This window comes from Mastigoproctus giganteus, chromosome 3, assembly GCF_048544385.1.
Source record: "Mastigoproctus giganteus isolate SK-2022 chromosome 3, ASM4854438v1, whole genome shotgun sequence".
Taxonomy (NCBI): Eukaryota; Metazoa; Arthropoda; class Arachnida; order Uropygi; family Thelyphonidae; genus Mastigoproctus; species Mastigoproctus giganteus.
Window position 1 is genome coordinate 235,658,505 of NC_143577.1, and position 22,383 is coordinate 235,680,887.

Consider the following 22,383-nt stretch of genomic DNA (forward strand, 5'->3'; position numbering starts at 1 on the left):
TACTCGCGAGGGGTATTTTCCAATATACTAATTCCGCATTTACATGAATTAGCGTAGCTTTAAGGGTAATCATTCTCATTGCAATATAATAACATAATTAATTGTATAATAACTCGGTATATACAACACAGAAAACATAAATTTACTACAAAATATTTTAAAATATTGATACACAAGGAATTAACCCTTTATTATTACATGGCTGAAGACGTGAGATGCACCGATTGGTATATCATTTTAATACGTAGAAAAATAACCGTGGAATATTACAACGATCCATCTATGCAGCATATCAAATTCACCACGAAGTTCTTGGAAGCAACCCCAAGGCACTATATGAATGGCGCCATTGAGACGAATCTTCTACTAATATGGTGTGCAAGTATAATTAATTAGGTATGTGGACCAAGGATGCATAACCTTCCGATCTCTGCATGGTGCATCAGTCTCGTACTGCTCTCTCTCTCTCTCACTCGCTTTTACTTTCACTGTCTTGTTTCTACTGCTTTCTGCATGAAAGCTGCGTGACTAGATGCCCTCTAGCGAGAGTAAAGAGTAATTATTATAATCGCCATAGAGGGCGATGGCCGATAAGTATTTCTCTGCTGGGTCTATCACTAGAAGGCAACGTAATGGGGATCCCGTAACGACTCCAAGGTCGCAATGTGCTGCAAAAATTATTATTTTTTCCCCTTTGGGATTTCTTTATGGTCAGGCGGGTGGCAGGGACTCTGGTGTGGAGGAAGCGAAGTACTCTGGGTATAATTAAAGGGGAAAGAAGAGGGACGAAAGATGGTTTACCACTCTTAGTTACGTCAACGTCACTTTATGTTCCTTTGCGTTTATAATTACCTTTCTAGCAGGAATGTTGAGGGTACTCACCAAGCTCCGAATCTTCCTATTTTCCCTTCCAACCATCTTGTGGAACAGATGCAGCTTAAGTGCTAATTACCTGCACTGTTTACCAGCAGTCTCTCATCTCAGAAACGGAATGGCTAGACTAGAAGGGAATTTTAATTACGATAACGAGTCGGAAGTTCATTAAGAATGTTATTTATTTCTCTTTTGAGGTTTAGAAAAATTGTCGACTTGAGGAGCGAAGGTAATGATATCTCCTATACCAAATATTTTAATTTATGCTAATAGAGTTAGCATATTGACCTTCTAGAACAGTTCTTCGTCCTTTCATATTTTTATATCATCATCGAAACACCACTTTTCAAGTGGTACGGATATTTGCATTAAAGAGATAACTGCAAGGGTGATTACCACGAAACACCGAATGAATCTAAAATTAACACCAAAAATCGTTCGACAATTAGTAATCTAACACAGATAGTCCATTGAAGAGATTATATTATAAATTAATACAACTGATCTCAGCATCAAATGGCCGCTATTCACAAAATTATATTTTATATGATAAATATAAGTTTTCAAGGTCCGTCAAGTCAAGAATAATTTCCCAATTGAGCATTGCGCTTAATTGGGAAAATATTCGAATTGACATACCCAAGAACGAAATCTTCGCGTTAATTCTTATTAACATTGTTAATATTTCAAAATTTACAGTTTTCATAAGAACTTAGAAAACGTTAAAATCCATATAGTAAGATATTATAATTATTATAAGAACCACATTCCTGATTCACATTCCTTACAGAATAGTAAATTTTAATAGTTGTATTATTTTATTTTAAAAAAAATCACATTAAAATTTAAAATAATTTAATATTATATTAAGTTGCAAATTTAATATTTAATTTTATAATATAATTTAATAAAATAAATGCAATTTTAACATTCAAATAAAATAAAGAATGAGTACGTTTTATGTAGTAATAAATATATGTAATATTTTTACTATATAATAATAATTATCGATTTCTTAATTGCTAGTTGTGAGTTTAATGTTTTAAAAGAAATGTTGTTGTTATTGTAGAGTTTCAAGTACAATAGCGACTTACGCCATATTATACCCTTGTATATTATGTTTGTACAAGTTGGTGTTGTTGTAGTAGGGTTTTAGGAGCATCAGCAACTAAGGCCATATTGTTCCATGTAAATTGCGTATGTTCTGTCGTCGATTTTCTGTTTGCTGGATGAAAACATCTTGTTTCCGGGAGAAATCATGCTACCCTTGCCTGAGCCCGACTAACTCAGCCACGTTGTGAAAAAGGCCATTGAAAATTCCTCACATCATCGACGGGACTCAAACTCAGGTCTTTTCCACCTACCCATGAGGGCATCTCTACAAAGGTGTGTTCGTGCGTTAACGGGCCAGAACAGAATAAAGTGAAATATTTTCAGCTTTCAGTCACACCAGTGAAATGAAGCAGATATTTTTTGTTGGAAATATTTTCGCTTTGGCAAACGTTTCAGTCCCTTCTTTTCTAATTATAAAACTCAAGTAAATGGACGGTATGTGTAATTTTTGTGTATATTTGTTGAGAGTTGGAAAGGGACAAATAGAAGGGGAAAGAAGCATAATTAACTATTAAAAATAAGAACCATTTCTCCCAGCACATTCAATGTTGAATGCCATTTAAGTTTAACGTAAGGGAAGTGACTGAGAAGGAACAAACATACTAAAAGTACAAATTAAAATCAACTTGTTCAAAAAAAAAACTTTTATTGGACATAATATGTGGTGTAATATTAACAGTTATACCACAGCTAATTGCACCTTAGGAAATTATAATGATGTTTAAACTGACGGAAATGAAGTATTCCTAACAAGCATGCGATGTAACAATCGTTTAGGAAGTTTATTTTTAGCAGCATTCATTTAAAACTCAAAACTCCCTATAATTACATTATACGCAAAAAAAAAATAAAAACCGATATAATTATAATTTTTTGCGAAATTATCAAGTTAAATTGTTTAATTTTCAGTTATTAAACTGAAAATTAAATAATTTAATTTGATAATTTCGCGGATATGTACATTAAGAAATGGTAAAAAACCAACAAAAACCTCTTAACTATTGCTCAGTACATTTTGCTTAATTTAGCCACTAGGAGGCTTTCAACCATTTTTCTGCTATGGGTGAAACACAAAATGCTGAAGGTCATTGGCCGTAAGAACAGTTCCTTACCATCAATTGCTCATTTTTCTGAATCAGAATTTAATTTTAGTATCAACGTATATTTATACTTTAATTTTTTTTTTACATTTAATTATAAAATGCGAAAATTCATCAGTTATTAGGTAGTACTGATAACATTCTTGTTATATGGTTATAATAATATTGATAAATACTAAGAAAGGTACCAAATTATATTCTATGAGACTAATTACGTATTTTACTAAATGCGTAATTAGTCTCATAGAATATAATTTTTGCTATCAATGTTCATAATTACAGTTGTTGTTTTTTTTTTTTTTTTTTTTTTGCATTTAATAATTAAATAAAAAAACCCAGCAATCATTATATAATAATGTTTTGTTAAAATACTGAGGAAGACACTTAAAATAGCATAAGAAAGCAATATAGAAATTGGAATTTTTCGAAAAACAGATAATTTCAAAAATCAATTCGGAACTATAATTTGATACAAGCTAAAGTATCTGTCCTCGGTGTTTCGAAAGTTTAGTCACAGATGTTAGGGCTGCCCACAGGGTCGCGCGCCGCACATGTGAATCTGTAGATTGTACATTGGACACTCCAAGCTTTCTTGAAATCTAAGTATATGATATCAGAATTAATCAGAATTGTTACTGCATCACGATATCCACTCATTGATCAGACAGGACTGTGCCTTAACAAATCCATGCTGTGACTGCAGTATAATTACATTCTGTCCAGATGGTTCTGCATTACTTCTTTACCACTGACTCCATTATTTTTCCTGAAGTTAATCTAACAGGGTTGTAATTATTTGTCACCTTTTGAATTGGGGATTCACCCTTGCACAATATGACCTAAGTAGCCTTTGCGCCAGAAATAACCACACCAATACCAATACCTTCACCCTTCGTGAATTGAGGATACATTTGTACATCTCCTCCATTGGAACCTCTCCTGAATCCAAAGGTGCTCTCGTAATTATGGTCACGGGTTTGCTTACCTCCTTCGCTGCCTGAATATAATTGTATAGATCCCATCCACCCTAGGCACTTTTTTATGTTTAACTTCAATGATTTCTCTTCCACTTTCCTTTCAGTTATCACAAAATCATTTAGCTTTCTGTTAGAAATTGATAATCTTCTGGAAACCCCTTCCCTAAAGAATTCCTCATGTGTGAATGTAGATGCAAATTACATATTCAGCTTGTCAGCAATCTGACCAGGATCATGAACAGTATTTGCACTTAGAAAGGTTCGAACTTTTGAAGGCGAGCATAGGTGAGGCAAGGTTTTTTGGTGGGGAGGTAAGACAGGATTTTTTAAATGGATTGAAATTTAAGCTTTCATACCAGTTTATTGGAGAATGACCTAGAAATCAGCATCTAAGAAAGTAATGGTGGATATTCCAGTAGTTGTGGCTGTTTGTGAAGAGCAAGGTTTGTCAAACAAGAAAGTGAATTGTTGTATACTATCAACAGCAAAACAGTGGGTGGGATTTCTAGTCAGTAGAAATAGGCCATTGATATATATATATATATATAAAAAAAAAGTTGATTAAAAACTCTTGAGATGGGTTATGGTGGCCATGGAGAGTTTTTTTTTTTTTTTTAACATTTAGTTTCTGGTAGATGTTGATTTCAACTAAAGTTGCACTTTTAACGGCATTCTACAACCTATGTTTAAGGAAATGCATGGTCAAACCCAGTCAATTTAGTACTGCACATAGTGGACACATTACAGTTCTTAAATAATATTTAAATATATAAACGGGAGGACGTCTTTACAATTTCGGCTCGCAGAAGGCTTCACAGCACAGTGGATACGATCAGTGTTCTTTCGCACCATGTGGGAATGATTTAGGGTCGAATCCCGTATGAACTCAGGAATTTTATGGGCTTTTTCGTATCATAGCCTAGTTAGCCAGTCTCTGTCGAAGGTTTCACCCCTTTTTTTTTTTTTTTTTTCCTTTGCTGAAAATTCGTGTTTTTCATTAAGCAAACAGGCAACCAACCATAGAATACTCGTAATTTACAGATATCATATGCTGATACCACAACTTGTTTAAGATTAAGGAAACTGTTGATGTGAGGAAAAAAAAGTTTTGAATAACCATAAACATTTCAGTGTGTGATACCGAAATGTTCGTTCCACCGCCATCAGAACATTTAAGCAACCGGCTGCTCTTGTATACCTCGCACCATATTGTCAAGCTGTCCAGAGGAAATGACATTTTCCTCTACCAGAAGTTCTATCCATTCACTTCGACTAAGCCAGCTGCCGAGTAAAGAAAAGACTGACATTTCAATATCTAGTCTTACTATCATAACTACTACCCTGCTCTCACCATAGTCAATAGGTAGCATTCACTGTAGTTTCTTCATAATTGTGAAAACAGGTTCATCACAGGTAATGACTGGTATTTGGCCAAGGTTTAGTACTGACAGTGTTGGTATAACAATCTCGGTTCTGTGTAAGACTATGGCGACTGGCTGAACCAATCTGGAAGCAAAGATAACACCGCCGAATAACATTTTGTTGGCTGTTTAGGATACTCCGCTCTTTCATTGAATGTATACCACGATGTGCTTGGCATTGTCCCTTTCATCTTCAAAGTCTTTTACATGGCTTCATTCTTCAGTAGCCAGCTACTGAAGAATGAAGCTGTCTCTAACGTATACTTCGTGACATTAATTGTATTCAGTGGCATTTTTACTTTTCTCATGATAAGTCCGTACATCTTGTCCAGCCTTTTTTTTTTTGTTTGTTCAAGTTGAATAGTGAAAATAGCTTCGTACAGACGTAACAGATGACTGATTACAATGGACGTTATCAATTGATGCACTTGTGAAGAAGCCAAACTTTTGGGGAACGTAAACTCCAGGCATACTCCATACAGACCTTAGGCACGAAAAATGTTTTACCTCCAGGGGCCCGACAGGAAACACAAAACCAGTAATTCAGGTTTTAGAGCCGTTTATCACCACTACCTCATGGTTTGTTTCATATGAATTTTTATAATACTCATGAAGGCCTCCCAATCTCTATAATGTCTTCATATCATCAAAGTTCATGTAGATTTAACTCGATCTATGTCTATATTTTATCACAAATGCTTAATGGACATCCTCTACTTTCAAGTTAAGCGCATATAATTCCAAAGCACATTTATTGCATATTAATGTTTTGAGTCCTAAACTTTTAAACTAGTAGCTGCTTCCTTAGTAATTCAACCACTGGGATTAGTGAATAATTGCGTCTGGTGAACCTATAATTAGTAAATATTAATTCAATTTTAGGCATGATGATTTTTATAACTTTTATTGGAATCGCTCTTTATAACAGCCTATTAGAAATTTCCCTATACTGTTGCCATCGAATGTAGCACAATGCATATAAGCACTGTCCTCCCTACACCGGCTGGAAAAGCCCCCGGTTCGATTCCCGTCGATGGCGCAAGAAATTTTTATGGGCTGTTTCCACAACGTGGTTCATTTAGTCGATCTCAGGCGAGGGTTTCATGGTTTTCCTCCCGGAAACTCAGGTTTTTTGCCCAGAAAACAGGCAAATCAACCATAGAACATACACAGTCCACAGACATAATATATATGGCGCAATATGGTCTAAGTCGCGGGTGCGCCTAAAACCCTGTAACAACATATATGCTGTTATGATGTTCACGTAGTGATCACAAATTACATCAAAGGTCACATGCCCTTTCTCCTTTAAAAATTTTAATAAATTGTAATAATCATAAATTATTTATAATACTAATTGCAGAACTGCTTGCATTTATTAAAAGTTAAAATTAAGAAAATAAATTTATATATTATTAATTATTTATTCACCAATTAAAGAATCTAAATTTTTATTAGAATTATGTATTTTTAAATGTTTTTAAAATGAAGAGTAAGTTTTAATTACATTTAAGGTATTTATAATCCGTTTCATTATTTCAATCGGTATTCATATCAGAGTGGATCTTTTTAATATGGGCTTTACATGTTTAATAAATAAAATTAAATGCACAAATATAAATTTCAGCATATGGAAGGGACAATTAACTATGAAGATAATTTACGATGACTGTGTACAAAAATTCGTCACGACGGACTTCTAAATCTGGAAGACTGAGTAACCCTTCGCTACGTGGGACTGTTGGGTGGAACGTGAGCATGCTGCTTACTTAACCCGAAGTTCAAAAGCCTACCTGGAGTGCGTGCAGCCTACTTTTACTGCACAGACAAAAATGGAAGCATTATCTCCGGACACTGACAGGTTGTTCAACACTCTTGCGAAACTTCTTTCGTCAAGAACCGGAAAGGGTCGTAGGCGACATAGGAGTGTCGAACTTTTTTCTTGGAATTCGTTTTTTTTCCCTTCTCGATTTGCTGTTCTACCTAAACTAGGTGATGGAATAGGTATTCTCTTAGACATGTAAATTATCTTATCCCAGACAGACTCCATCGGATGTTACCTAAAGTTACGATTGAATTCCTTTGTTATTTATAAATATTTCTAGTCTTATAAATGAAATAAAATTTGAGAATTTCAAACTAGAATTTCAGTTCATCTTTTCATTAATTGAAATTCTACTATTTGAAGATGACACTCTTGTAGCATCATGTGGATTTGAACACGTAACGTATAGAGTTCTTCAGTGGTCCAAAAACAGGCGCCTCGTGAGAATATCACCTTTAAATGAGATTAAAAAAAAAAAAAAAAAAAAAAGTCATATATTAACTATTTAAAAGGACTTTCAGATCGCTACTAGATGAGACAGATTGCATAAAAATTTGAATACGAACATGTTTATCAGTTTGAAAAAAACAAAAAAAAAAAAAAAAAACAGGATCTTTCAGTAGAAAATCAGATCGACATATTTTAAGCATAAAAACATTGGAAATTATTTTATAGGTCCATAAGCATGTACAGCATGTAATACACGCAAATTACTGTTTTTTTTCTAATTAATTTTCCTTGATTCCCTTTTATGCTGAGAGATTTTAAGCTTTAGATTATTATCGATTTATAATTGAATTATAATCGATTATTTGAAAAAAATGACTATCCGAAATACCTTCGATCCCAGTTGTTTTGGATAACCGGAATTCTACTGTTAATTTAAAAATTAAACTGAGAAGGTACAGCTTTTATATTATTATGGATTATATTGTTTTAATTTCAGATGTTAAGAATATTAAGAATGTTCAAATGTCACACAAATCTTTCGCTAATTTCTCTTACGTTACTTAATAAAATTTCTTTTATTTTATAATTTTTCTGATTAAGCAAATGCCCTTTGTCTAGAAACAAAATGAAGACGGAAATTGAAATCGATTGAATCCCAGCTGGACTTCTGTTTATGATGTCACGGTCAAGTCTGGCGTGAGTACCCATGCATCCCTTTACATCTTGTGGGAGGGGGGAGAAGATGCAAGACACAGTCAAGGTGAGCTAGCATTAAATGCTGTGAAAATATGAATATTTCTGTTAAAGTAAAATAAATTGCATTCTTTTCATCCGTCCTACCACCACCATCACTTTTGTGAGTTACGAAAAGCTTTCTTTGGATTCTCAAACAGGAAGTCACGTGGATTTATTCCAGTAAACTTATATAATATAAAACAGTCCTTGAGGGCCGAGGTTTTCTTCCATAGATTATCCATTTATCTCACAGCCCATTGATTTCGACTCTTGGTATAAAGCAGTTTCGTTGTGACAGCAGTGATATTTCTGTTGCATAACAGCATTTATTAGTATGGAACGTATGTAAAGGTGTACACTTCCAGCATATTTTATAACAGTTTTAATTAACTTCTATATTTATTTTAATAAAATTTTGTTGCATTGCAAACTGGATTGCATATTAATTGATAATGTTTCGCATAATATACCCGTTGACATAAGCCTTTAAAGGAATCATGGAATACTCAGAACTATTGTTTTCTCTTGGAAATTCTAACGGAGGAGTATTTTTTTCTTTCTTGTTGTTGTTTCTAAATAATCTTTAATTTGTCCGTGAAACCCTTTTTTTAGACCATGAACGGATACAGGAATTCTATGTAGCTCCTAGCATTATCTTTAAACTGCACTAGGACCTCACAAACTTCTTATGTTGCCCTATGGAATGCTGTTTTTCCACGAAAGCGAATAACAACGTTTCTTTTGAATGATAGCCACTTCTGTGGACAAGAAAAATATGTATGGTTGTTTTTTCTTGAAAAGGTTAAAAGTCAAAAACACGTGCCAGCTGAAAGAAGAGAAAGGGAAGAAATGGAGTGGATATAAATGAACATATGGCCGATTGGTGGTACTGAACGCGATAGATGATACATGTGATAATTAGGGTGTAAATGAAAATAACTTTTATCAAACAAAGTCCATTTGTCATTCATTCTTGAAACCGGTTTAGCCATGGCAGGTTTTATGTATCTGTTAGTCAAGGATATTAGTAACAGTGCATGTATTCATCATTATTTTTATTTATTTATTATTTCTTGTGACGCAATTATTGTCTAGTTTTTCTGGACTATTTGCGTCACGTGTTAATAGTCGAGAGAAAAATATCGAATGTTACGTTCGAAAATGTGCTTCTACGAGCACTTATGTCCGGTTATGATGAAACCTCGTGCGTTAAAAATTTAGCAAATATTCCAATTTGATTCATCCATTTTCATGATTCATCCATTCCAGGATGAATCATGAAACCAAAACGACTTACCTATAAATCAGCATTTTAAAAAAGAACATTTATTACAGCTGTTAGAAATATTAGCTATGAATCACTTTTAACACCAGATCAGGGAACTTTTACGTATTAGAGAAAAAAAAATGTCATCTTGTAAAAAATCATAGAGCAAATTGCTTTCTTTTCTGCCTCTCTACCTTTCTGAAAAGAAAATGAACTTTTAAAATAGTTTGAAATAAATTCAGAAATCAAAACGTGCCCAGTGTGAATTAGCAGTTTGAAAATTCTCAGAAAATGAATAAAAATTTAAGCAAAATAACTTCGTTTTCAAAAGGAGTTTAACTGCCTTACATTTATAGATTACAACTTAGCCACGCCCACTAACTGCCAATCAAATTATAATACGCTGTTTGGCTTCTACCACCGCCCTCTGGCGGTGCTTCTATTCGCGAATACCGTCTGTTTACTGGCAATAGTGAAGCAACTAACTCAGGGGCAGCTGATGCTAGAGAAAATATTCAAATGCACACATATTCTATTGCTTTTTTAGTTCTTTATATTAAAGTTTTGATCAGTAGACTTTAAATATGATTAATAGCTCGCCAAAAGTCGTAATTTTAATAAATACTGGTTTAAGTTTTACTAGTTTAGTTTTAACAAATAAATAATAATAAGATGCCTCTGCTATAGAGGGCACTTTACAAAAAAGAAATAATAATACAGTGGAATCTCTTTATAGCGACTCTCTTTTTAGTCCCACATGTTATATAGTCCTATGTGGTTGGTCCCTGCCAATTTCACATTAACCTAATGTTATTTTATGAACAATCGATATAACACCCTTCCGATATTACGACCATTTTCTCATTCCCTGGGGAGTCGTTATATAGAGCTTCGACTGTATTGTGGTTAATAAAGTTTTTTTTTTTTTTTTCATACTCATTGCATTATAATCTCCTAGGTTCGTTTCGCAGTTTAGGAAACTTATTTATAATGCAACTTAAAACAGTATTCATAATATGTACAAAAAATAGTAATAGTATTCGCTATATAGTGCAAGGAAGCCACAGGCTTTTGCTGCACTGGCAAAAAAAAAAAAAATTACATAAGCAAATACAAATTGTATGCTTCCCTCCTCACACAGGTCAACTATCCAGTTGACCTTTGAATTTTTTCAAATCTGCACCCTGCGAGGACAACTTGTTCCAGCAATAAACGACTCATTGGCTAAAAGAAAACTTCCTACAATTTAATCTAAACTTCAAGCTCTGTAATTTTAATTTATAGCCTCTAGTTCTCGAATTGTTTATAACAGTGAAAATTCCACCTTCATTCATTTTACTAACCCCTTCTTAGAGCAAACCTAAACCTTATAAATCTCAATCAGGTCACCTCTGAGGTGCCTAGTTCTCAAGCTCTGTAGCTCACATAATCGGAGTCTTTCCTCATACAGTCGACCTTTTGCGAATCTCTCCATTCGAATTGCCCGTCTTTGGACGCTTTCAAGAAGCTCAGTATCTTTTTTCAGATGAGGTCGCCGTACTTGAACACAATGTTCCAAATGTGGTCTTACAGTTGGGTTTATGACCTCCCTATCTCTACAGGATAACGTTCGATAAATCATCGATAGAACACCATGGACTTTCCTGGCTGTCTGTTTACACTATTCAGAAAACTTCACATCTGCCTGTATCATAACTCTCAGATCCCTTTTTTCATCCACTGTTTTTAATTCAACCCCATCAAATGTATAATTTATTTGGGGTTGCTGTTCCCCAAGTGTAAGACTTGAATTTAGCTGCATTAAAATATAGCTGCCGCTTCTCTGACCACCTTTGAAGTCTGTTCAAGTCATCCTGAAGGAGCGCTGCATGGCACTGATCATTAATGACTCTTCTAATCTTTACGTCTTCTGCAAATTTTGACATCACGCCTTCTATCCCTTCGTCGGTCACTTACGAAAATGAGAAACTGGTCCAAGAACCGATCCTTAGGGGACCCCACTCCTGACGTTACACCAATCTGAAAATTATCCATTAATCACAACCCTCTGCCTTCTGCCTTGCAGCCACCCAGCCATCTGTTTTAGAATCTTTCCAGTAATTCCAATCTGTTCCGGCTTATACAGTAACCTCTCATGAGGGACCAAGTCAAATGTTTTGCTAAAATCCAAATAAACTATGTTGACATTGTTCTCTACATTCAGCTGAGGAGTTCTCTACATTCAGCTGAGGAGTAACTGTATCAAAGTAGCTTACTAAGTTAGTTAAAAATGATTTTCTCTTAATAGAACCATGTTGTGTGCCCTTCAGAATGGCATATCTATCTAATTGTCTCTTTATTGCTCTCTTAATCACTGCCTCTAAGATTTCCCCTACCACTGAAGTCGGACTAACCGATCTGTAGTTACTAACTTCACTCTTAGAGCTCCTTTTGTGTATTGGCAAGATATACAAAATGATTTTGAGCGATTACAAAGATGGCTAAAATGACTTTTGGAATATCGATGTATCAATTTGAAGTCAGTGAATATACGCTGTACAATGCTCCCTCTATTAAGTGTTACTATAGACAGAAAAATATTTATTTATTTACAAATTAAAACTAGATAATACCAACCAAAGGCGAAGAGTAATTTCGAGTATAACCTTATATTGTAATTGTGCGATATTAAATTTAGTCCCTAAGCGCAGTAAACGCCAAACAATATAATTATAACTAGGAGCGATATCAGATGAATATCTTTCGATACATTTTTAAACTACTGGTTGTCTGTGTTTGTTTTATTCTTGTTACTAATGATCACGATTATGCCATTCATTTCCCAATCTTACAGCGAAATCATATGAGGTCATCAATGATTGCGTAGATGGGCGTCTTACGCGGGCGGTTCCGTTACTGTATTATGAATCCTCGTAATGAAAGCACACTTCTTTGCTTGTCTAATTTCTAGTAACCTAAACTCACACTGAAATCGCTTCATCTGTCTTATTTTTGCAAAGTTCATGGTTGCTTTACAGACGGTTGACAGACTACAGTTTACTGTGCTATTGTGAGTTCCAGGCTGAGGATTCGGGTCAGCGTGTTAAGTGTTTTATTACACAACCCCATTCTGTATAAGCGGGTATTTTGTTGTAAATCTGAACCAGTAACCTGTGTCGGGCGAGGCTCAACTTGTCCCCAAGTCTTCGTAAGTCGTAGCGGTCCATTGATGCGGAAGTTCTTTTGACATCTAAACAGATGACAAAAGAACACCATTTGCTATTTGCATTGAAAATGAGAGTTCTGTTAGTGTTATAATAAAATTTATGAGTTTAAAGGGTGACCAAGGAAAATGAAATTAAGATCAAAATTCAAAATCTCTAAGAAATTAGGCCTATTGAATCAACAGCTCCAAGTCATTATGTGTGGTTTAGCAAATGGCGAAGGACTCTTTCAGATTTGTATATCTGAACAGTAATAGATGCGTGAAAGTTAAATAAAAAGTCAGTGGTAAGAAATTAACGGAACATTTGCAGCATCTGTGGAATCCCTTTGCAAAACCCAGGGTTCCACAGAACACACTCAGAAAACCAGTGCTCTAGACAGTTCTGAATCGTGGATATTCTTCAATCCATATTAATTGAAATTGAATTAAAATATCCCAAAAACCTTTATTCCAGATTTTTTTCTACACTATCCTCTTCTGTTTCATTAAAAATATGGGTTACTCACAGAACACCAAAAAAAGTACCAGCGGAATCCTAATGTTCTACGAAACCCGGATTTAAAACCTCTGTTTTATGGTAATAACTGGTCCTCCAACTTTTCATTTCTTTTTGATCGGGATCGATCTGCTTTTTGGTTAGAGACCGCTGAATTATGGAATCTAGATATTGTATTGCAAATCTGCATTTTGTTCTTGTTCTCTCTCTAAAATGCCTGTCATATGGATTACGAGTTATTACTTGAAGTACACCAGGAAAGAAAAAGGAATACATAATTATTGTTATTCTAATTATTTGTGGAGTAACAATAAATTGTCTTTGATTCCCAATTATTACTTAATTATAGTTCCATAAAATATGTTTGAGTTGAATTCTTCGCTTTAAGAGGTCATACACGTCCAAGCTTTATTTGGAGGAACCCATAAAGAGAAAGTGGGAGTAACTTTAATCATTTTCAAAATATTTAACCTACTCATAATTATCTTACATTGTTCCACCCTCTGGCTGACCCTGGGATGTGGAAAACACCTCCTTTCTTATGTCCACACCCAGCATGTATCAAACGAAACACGTATCAACGTATCAAACGAAAGGACTTATTGGTGCCAACTCTTTGTCCCAAAGGAAGTGGCTGATAAAATTCTAAAATCTAGCAATAAAATGAGTAGGCGGAAACAAATCCTGATCTTCAGATCTTATCTGCATGAGTGTCTTGTAGTTATGCTTCCACAGGCGCACATTCAGGTCAAGGTGTTCATCTAAACTGCGTCACTACACTAATAATAATACTCGTATAGGCCTACTGTTCAAATGATTGGTAAAGATTTTGGACTTGAAAGCTTAATTCGGTTTTTATCTAAATAGTTACGTGCGTCTATTTCTACTTCATAAAAGTAAACAAAATATGGTGATTGTCTTATTAATTAGGCGTGTATGTTGTTTCTACAGTATTTTTAGCAGGAATAAATACGAAGTAATATAACTTTACCCACTCCACTATAGTTAAGGACTTTTGGCACGTTACCAAAGCTTTTAGCAAATGTAGTGTTATATTATTCCATAAAAGGCAGGCATTATCAGTGAAATCTGTATTTTGTCACTATTCTTAATTATTAAAATATTCGGCTGAAATTCTCTGAAATATTCCATTAAATTTTGGTTTACGCGCTGAAAGACATATCTGTTGTACAAAATGGAGGAATAGGTATGGGAAATGGTTGTTGTATTTGTTGAAGGAAAGCCGATAATAGAATGCATGCAATTTAGAGACAAAGTGTACTGAACCCCTCATGGCCTTAGTTTCCTCTGTTCAAACTCTAAGTTATTTATATCTTTATTTGATATTTATCTGTGTAATTTTCAATCCTTATATATGCCTGTATAATTAAATAAAAATTAGAAGGCTCGAACTTATTTAGATTATTATTATTATTATTATTATTAGCCATATGGTGCAAGGAAGCCTGAGGCTTATGCTGCACCGGCCAAAAAAAAAAAAAAATTTCCCTATTACTCTGAGAGAGAGAGAGAGAGAGAGAGAAGCAGAAAGGAATCACCAAGAAAGAGAAGAATGATGATATCCAGCTCAGGATCCTGGGTGTGCCAAGCCCATACTCACCAGATGTGAGCCCTCGCGGTTAGCACAGTGCTTACGATCACCATCCTTCCACAGTGTATAGAAAAGGCTAGGGTTCGAATTCCGTCTCGATGGGAGGAACTTTATCGGTTTTTTTCATAACGTGGTCAAGTTATTTGGTCTCAACGAGGGTTGCATGGTATCATCATCCAGAAACTCGGATCTTTCATCCAATAAACAGGTATACAGACCGAAGACTACACTCTGTTACAGGCATAGTATACTGACTCCTTATAGCCTTAGTTGCCTTTGGTGCTTAACAGATACACTAGTCATTAACGTAACTTAACTAATTTAAATAGTGGCTGAAAATGTCTGCCTAATATACATCTGAACGTACTACGTATCCGAACATATTGATAAAACTGTTTTGATTGGAGGATTTTAATTAGAGGACTTCGCGGAAAACTTCACTCCATGATTGCACATAGTATTATTATTATTATTATTTGATTGCCTGAAGAGTTCCCGAAACGTAGCCAGAATTGTTTAAGTGTTCGGCATTAAGATGTTTCAATCGTTCAAATTGTAGCATTTCAATAATAAATTACATAAATCTACCACGTGATATAATAGTTTAGTCTCAGTTAATTACTTATCTCACAATAGAAGTGTTTCATTAAGGCAGCTCTATAAACTGCCTTAATGAAAACACTCACCTTTAGCTACCAGTATACAATACTATAGTTTATATTTAAGAAGAATTTGCATTCTCGTGGTAGCTCAGTTGGTAGGATCGCCGTCCTCCTCACACCAGAAGAAAAAGACCTGAGTTCAAGTCTCGTTGATGGCTTGAGCAATATTTATGGGTCTTTTTCACAACGTGGCTGAGTTAGTGGGTCTCAGGTGGGGACAGCATGTTTATTTCTCCCAACAATTGGGTTTTTCATCCAGCAAAACAGAAAATCGACCACAGAACACTCGCAATTTACAGAAAATGTATACAGAGAAATGTGGCCTTAGTCGCTGATGCTACTAAAGCCCAACTACAACAACGAAGAATTTGTTAATATGGAAACACTATCTTGAAGTAGCAATAAAAATATTTGTGTACATTTCTAAGTAGAGCGGTTGCAGCTGAATAATTAATAATAATAAGTTAAAACATGTGAACGGAAATTTTTGAAAGATTTATATGCTGGTTATAGCGCAAATGGCAGAATATAAAGATGAAATGATGAAATTTCATCATAAATGATGAAATTTGAAAAAAATAAAAATAAATAATAATAATAATAAATAAAATAAACGAATGAGTTCGATTCACCATTATGATTTAGGATAAGGGGAAAATACAAAAAAAAATTTAATAATAATGAGGTAGAGAGGTACTTCTTAACAGCAGGCCGTTATTTATGTACTGTATGTCGGTATAGACCAGTGATATTCAAAGTTATTTTTTATTCACGTATCCCCTAGGACATTTTCGAATTGTATATGATTTTTTTATATATGATTTTTTATATATTACGTATGGTGTGTTAAAATTTTTAAAAACCATACATATTTATTTTTATTTACTACATAACAGGTTATTTAATATTTCTACGTATTCCAAGTTCACTACTACTGATATTAGGCCACTGTTAGGAGGACAAGTATGTAGAACTGTAGATGATAGAATAATATCATCTCTTTTAAAAATTTACAATAACTGTTTTTTAGCATTTTATTTGGATAAAATTCAGAAAATCGTAACAGTCGTTCCATTTTAAAAGGAAATTTATGTCATTGGTTCTAGTTCTGTAATATTTATATATATGGCCCTCGTGGGGTAGCACAGTTGATAGAATTGCTCCTCCTCAACCGAGTAAAAAAAAACTTGAGTTCGAGTTCCGTTGATGACGGGGGGGGGGGATTTTTATGGGCCTTTTTCCCAACGTGGCTGAGTTAGTCGGGCTCAGGCGAGGGAAGCATGGTTTTTTCTCCCGGAAACTTGCTTTTTCATCCAGTAAATAGAAAATCGACCATAGAACACACGCAATTTATAGACAGTATACACGGAGCAGTATTACCTTAGTCGCTGATCTCCTAAAACCCTACTATGAGAATTCTACTTTAATACCTTTAGAAGAAGTTGTTAATCTTTGCTAAAATCTACATCATTCTTTTAGTCCCAGTTCTGGACGCATATATTACAACAGAACGCGTTAAAAATCAATGTGATGCATATTTTTACCAAGTTGTACTTTACCATCATATAGCTCAAAAGAAAACTTCTATATACAGTATATTCACTCAAGGACCGTGAAAAATTCTTAAACATGGCACTCATCTTGACATGATTAACAAGACTAAACAAGACGTCGCTGTCTACTTATCTATCTGAGGCTCATTTAACAGAACATTAGACCTGATGTATCCCTTTAGTAAGAGCGAGCAGTCAGAGATTATATGATGTGAGGCACTTCAAGAATAATAAGTTAGCTCAGGAAATCATACTAAAGGTGGATGCTGTCTCGTAGACTTCATTATAAACGTTGGACGTGAGCTAGAGAACTGTTGGGTTGGATAACTGTTGGAATCATTCAAATTCAACGGATAACAAATTGTACTTGTAGATGGATAATGGAAACTTTAACAAAATCATTATTCCGAACCAATGGAATATATTTTTTTTTCTTTAAGGGAAGAAATCTCTTCGTGGTTTCATATTCCAGTCATATTCAGGATAAACACGGACACTACCATAAATTAAAAATTAAATTAAATTTTCTGTTTATACTCCGGGACGACCAAACGGTCAGAAGAGTTCACAAGACAGAATACAAGAAACAGCACCGTATTTAAAAGCAGAATCTCTTTATTCTATAAAAGAATAAACATAAAGTTTTAGGATTTCTGCTATCCACCTCAGTCATATTCACTTTCCAGTGTTCTCTACATTAGTAATTTCCATCTAGTCTTGTAATGTACAGAATATCGTAGTGTCATATTATGCTGATCCTAAACAGTGGCGGTCCCATGATTTTCTAAAGGGGAGGGGGAAGGGAGGTTAAAGCAATGTTCAGAGAATAATTAAGCTTTAATCAGCATGTAACAGTAAAACAATAAAAATTAACGTTATTTTGAACATAAGGGGGAGCTGTAGCCCCTTTCGTCTCTATATGAAACCGAAATATAATTTCTTTACGTATTGTGGGTAATCAGTTTTTCTTGATTAATGTATACAGTACTATTTATGGTAAATATTAATAACGTAATATTTTCTGGTTGTGAATAGCATCCAGCTTTGTACAGGGCGATTCATAATAAAGCCAGTTATGTCGATTCCGACTATATCATTGGCTTTATTGGTCATCCCAATATGTCAGACAGCTGTTGTTTTTTATGTTGGCTTTCAGTTCTGTAGTGTTTTATTTACTAGTACAGCATGTTATTTTCTCAGGGGACTTGTTTTTAAAAATTTGCCATCACGATCCTCATATTTAACTTGCCAGATTTTTATCTTTGGGGCTACTTAAAAGGAGTAATATATTAAGCCTCACATATTGGAAGAATTAAAAAACCATATGGACTTTTAAGTCTTACCAAACATGGAAAAAAGAGTTCGTATTTGTATTCCTGATGGAGAACGCTTTCAACATTTATTGTAACCTCTGTTATAATAAATGAAATAACACTGAAAATACACCACGGTTTGCGTGACTTGAATCACCCTATAGAACGGACAAGTTTTAAAAATTAAAAATATTTCCTGAAGGATAATAATAATATAGTTTATTTTAATGTACTTTTCTTAGCACCTAGACGTTAAATCTCTTAAAGAATTTTTCGCCCTAAGAATTTTTGTAATTAAAAGTTGGAATCTAAGAGACACTAACTGAAGGAGTCTAAAAAGTCATTGACCAATGAATCTCAAGAAAAATTGTTTCCCTAAAAAACCACAACAAAATATAAATGGAATTTTGCAGTTTAACGAAAAAGGTACTGCATACTATCTAAAGAGAGTTTAAAAGGCAAAACTAAATAAATAATAATTTGAATTGTAGTTTCGTCTTTTCATAAGCGATGTACCATACATTAACGTATATATTCTCTATCTTTGATTTAGATTAAAAATTACAAAAATAAAATCTGTCATTCAAAAACTTATATGCTTTATGATACTGATTATAAAAATTAGATATCGTCTTAAAATATAAGTTTAATCAAAAATATAAACATCTGTTTTTGAATACCGATACTTAGGTGGTGTTGGTTACAATAGTACTTGCCGGGCTGCGTACATGGTTGACATTAGTTGTTTGTAACCCAGTGATTAAATTATTTATTATAATAATTTTTAAATAATTCTATTAGTTGCTATTGTTCAATCAGAGTGGCTATAATATTTATTTTTTAAATACGAAAGTCCCCCCCTCCACGACTTGTTATTTTATTTTGTTTTCTAAAATCATTAAACGATATTAGATAAATAAAAATCATAAGACCTCTTTATGAATTTCTAACTGATATTTGCTAATATGACAGTAAATTTCGAACAGGTGGTTTTTTTATGAAGTGTTACAACATAGATCTCAATACAAGTATACCTGAAATGCTCTCTAAGTATCCAGGTCGCGTGGGTTGCACTTCTAGGCCAGAGGTATGGGGTGGGCTCGGGAACACAACTTTTATACTTCCGCCGTTGGTTCACAGCTGTAATACGGTCTAATCCATCTGATTGAAACAGCGCACATATGTTGTTGACATTCAGATGTTGACACGACACTTTTCGTCCATATGACCACTGTCCACTTCATCCAACAGGTGGTTCACTAGTCCGTTGACAGTCTTGTCAGCCTTATTCGTTCAACAACATGTATCCGACTCTTTCGGGACTATCACGGATCCCAAGTAGGCCACAAACACACCTGGCGTTCTCAGCAGCGTCTGATGATTTTCGCGCGTAACGTCTTTCCTCCCCATACCTCGGACCGAACGGCAACAAAGAAATTATACATGACAAAACTCTGCTTACCTATCATGTCGGCGACATGGAGACAATTCCCTAGTCTCAGCCGACCTTCCGTTCCGTGTCGGTTTTAGACCCTTAACAAGCCTTTTTACCTGAAGTCTCAAACTCGGCACAAGTGCCGCATCACGTGACTCCCCGTCGCTGCCAAGAAAGCCCGCGATTGGTCGAGAGGCAGGCAAGTAGCAACCACTCTTGACCATGTATGTCTTGAATACCTTGACTTGGCAAGGTGCAACGACTTGCTAGAGAATGATTCACCGACTCGGCCAACCGACCACGCGCCGCTTGGCCTACCCTCTAAGAAGCTTCAACACGACGATACTGACCCTCCGTCAACGAACACCTGCACACTCCCAAAAATATTCTCTTGTATTTGATCACCGCTGGTAATATCTGTAATACTTATAGATGCACATCTAGGTGCCGGGAGAAAAGGATTGTTACAAACAGGTGAACGTAAAGTTTCTCAGAAATCGTGTGCTGTAGAAAGGGAAAATAATCTTGTTTGGCCAGTACGAGGCAGAATTTTAACACGATTTTTCGCTGTGGAAGAGTTATGCAACCAAACTACATTTCATGGATTCTTGGAAAGAGAATTATTAGCAGACTAATGGAAGAAGGCGCATTTTGGTCACAAGCTTAATTTGAGTTACCTGAAAATACCAGAATTGTGCAATAAGAAAAGCCGGCCCTTGCTAGTGTACCTTTGCGTAAATTTCAATTAATCAGCCCAGTCATGCTCTGATGATTCAAATTTTTATATGAACGAATGAATAATCAAAGGAGACTTACAGAACACTGTCATGATTTCTGAAGGATAAGAAATTCAATAATGATTTTTAATAATTTGTATTTAGTCGGGAAAAAATGAGGTGCAAACTGTGGAAATCAATTTCTGAAACGAACCTTGATGGTTATTATTAACATTAATTGGATTTTTTCCAGTTACCTCCTTATCTGTAAATTCCTTATAGAAAATTTGGTATTGTTCGATATTTCGAATAATTCGTCAGTATAAGACACCTTACTTTAACAAAATTATAATGCGATTTAAAAACTGGTTCGTAGCAATCTTTCTTCTTCTTAGAGGTGGTATTCTAAGCGGTTATCCTGTATATCTCTAGACGGGATATACAAATAAGAGTGTTTTTATTAACAGTGGCTGTTAAAATCACTTTGCAACTCCAATAGTCTTGAAAAATATTTAAAAATCATTAATAATTTTTTAAAAATTATTAAACAAGTTAGTAAAACATCGTGCTGACCACGCTATCATGCATTGTATTGCCCTACAAAAAAAAAAAAAAAAAAAAAAACCCCTTCCTATATAGTCCTCGTGGGTAGCAAGCACAGTTGGTAGAATCGCTGTTCTCCCCACACCTGGTGGAAAAGACCTGAGTTTGAGTTTGAGTCCGTGGATGACGTGAGGAATTTTTATGGGCCTTTTTCACAACGTGGCTGAGTTAGTCGGTCTCAAGCAGGGTAACATGGTTTTTTCTCCTGGAAACTTGGGTTTTTCGTCCAGCAAACCGAAAACCGACCTCAGAACACACGCAATTTACAGACAGTATACACGGAAATGTGGTATAAATAATAAAAGTGGATTAGTTTGCAAAATAATTTATACTGTACAAATAAGTCGATGAAATTACTGTAGGTTGTTTGTGGCTTTATGGCTCAAAAGCTGCTTCGGCTATATGGCGCCTTGAAATTTGGTATTGAAGTACATTATACTGTTACGAAACAGTACTATATGTGAACTTACGGGTAAAGCATGATATTTCTGAAATATGCAAATTTGATAATATATTCCTGAAAATTAGATCACGTAGGATTCGTAGAATACGGGTGTGATTATGAATACTTACCAAGGGCGGATTCGGGTAGGCGGATAATATCCTTCAAGATTATTCCAAAAGCATATTTTTAAATACAAGTTTCCTATCCTGTTACCACCCTCCTAACTCTTAATGCTGCTACTATGCTCCGATAGATCATGGGAGCGGTTCTAGTTTGTAGTGCAAATGATGATTTGTTTACACTCTGCTTAATTAGTTTCCAGACTTTTGTAACTCCAGTTCAAACTTGAATTAAAAAAAAAAAAAAAAAACAATATTAGAGACACGTAGTGGTATTCAATGCAGTAGTTGAAATCTGATCACAATTCGTACACGTCAAATGCGTTCGATTTCGGTCAAGGAAAGACAATCTGCTGTCACTGAAGACCTTGGGCCCAGTATTTGACCTTATGGCTTGAGTTTTTGTTCAGCTTAAAGACAAATACCATTAACTAGCCGCCAGCCGATGAGAAGTCAGTCAGCT

General features: G+C 34.8%; 1 protein-coding gene across 3 annotated transcripts in view; it reads right to left on the bottom strand.

Moving 5' to 3' along the window:
- Window positions 1–20,151, bottom strand: part of LOC150088897 (uncharacterized) — a 599,507-nt gene extending 579,356 nt beyond the window's left edge. The window contains exon 1 of one of the 3 annotated variants that reach the window (XM_090369705.1): window positions 20,065–20,151. In XM_090369705.1, the coding sequence (XP_090225831.1) occupies window positions 20,065–20,071 (7 nt within the window). In that variant the 5' untranslated portion in view covers window positions 20,072–20,151. Of the gene's footprint in view, window positions 1–19,636; window positions 19,967–20,064 lie in introns of those variants that run through there. The other 2 variants (XM_090369706.1, XM_090369707.1) reach the window with 2 other exon arrangements.
- Between the last annotated feature and the right edge of the window lie 2,232 nt (window positions 20,152–22,383).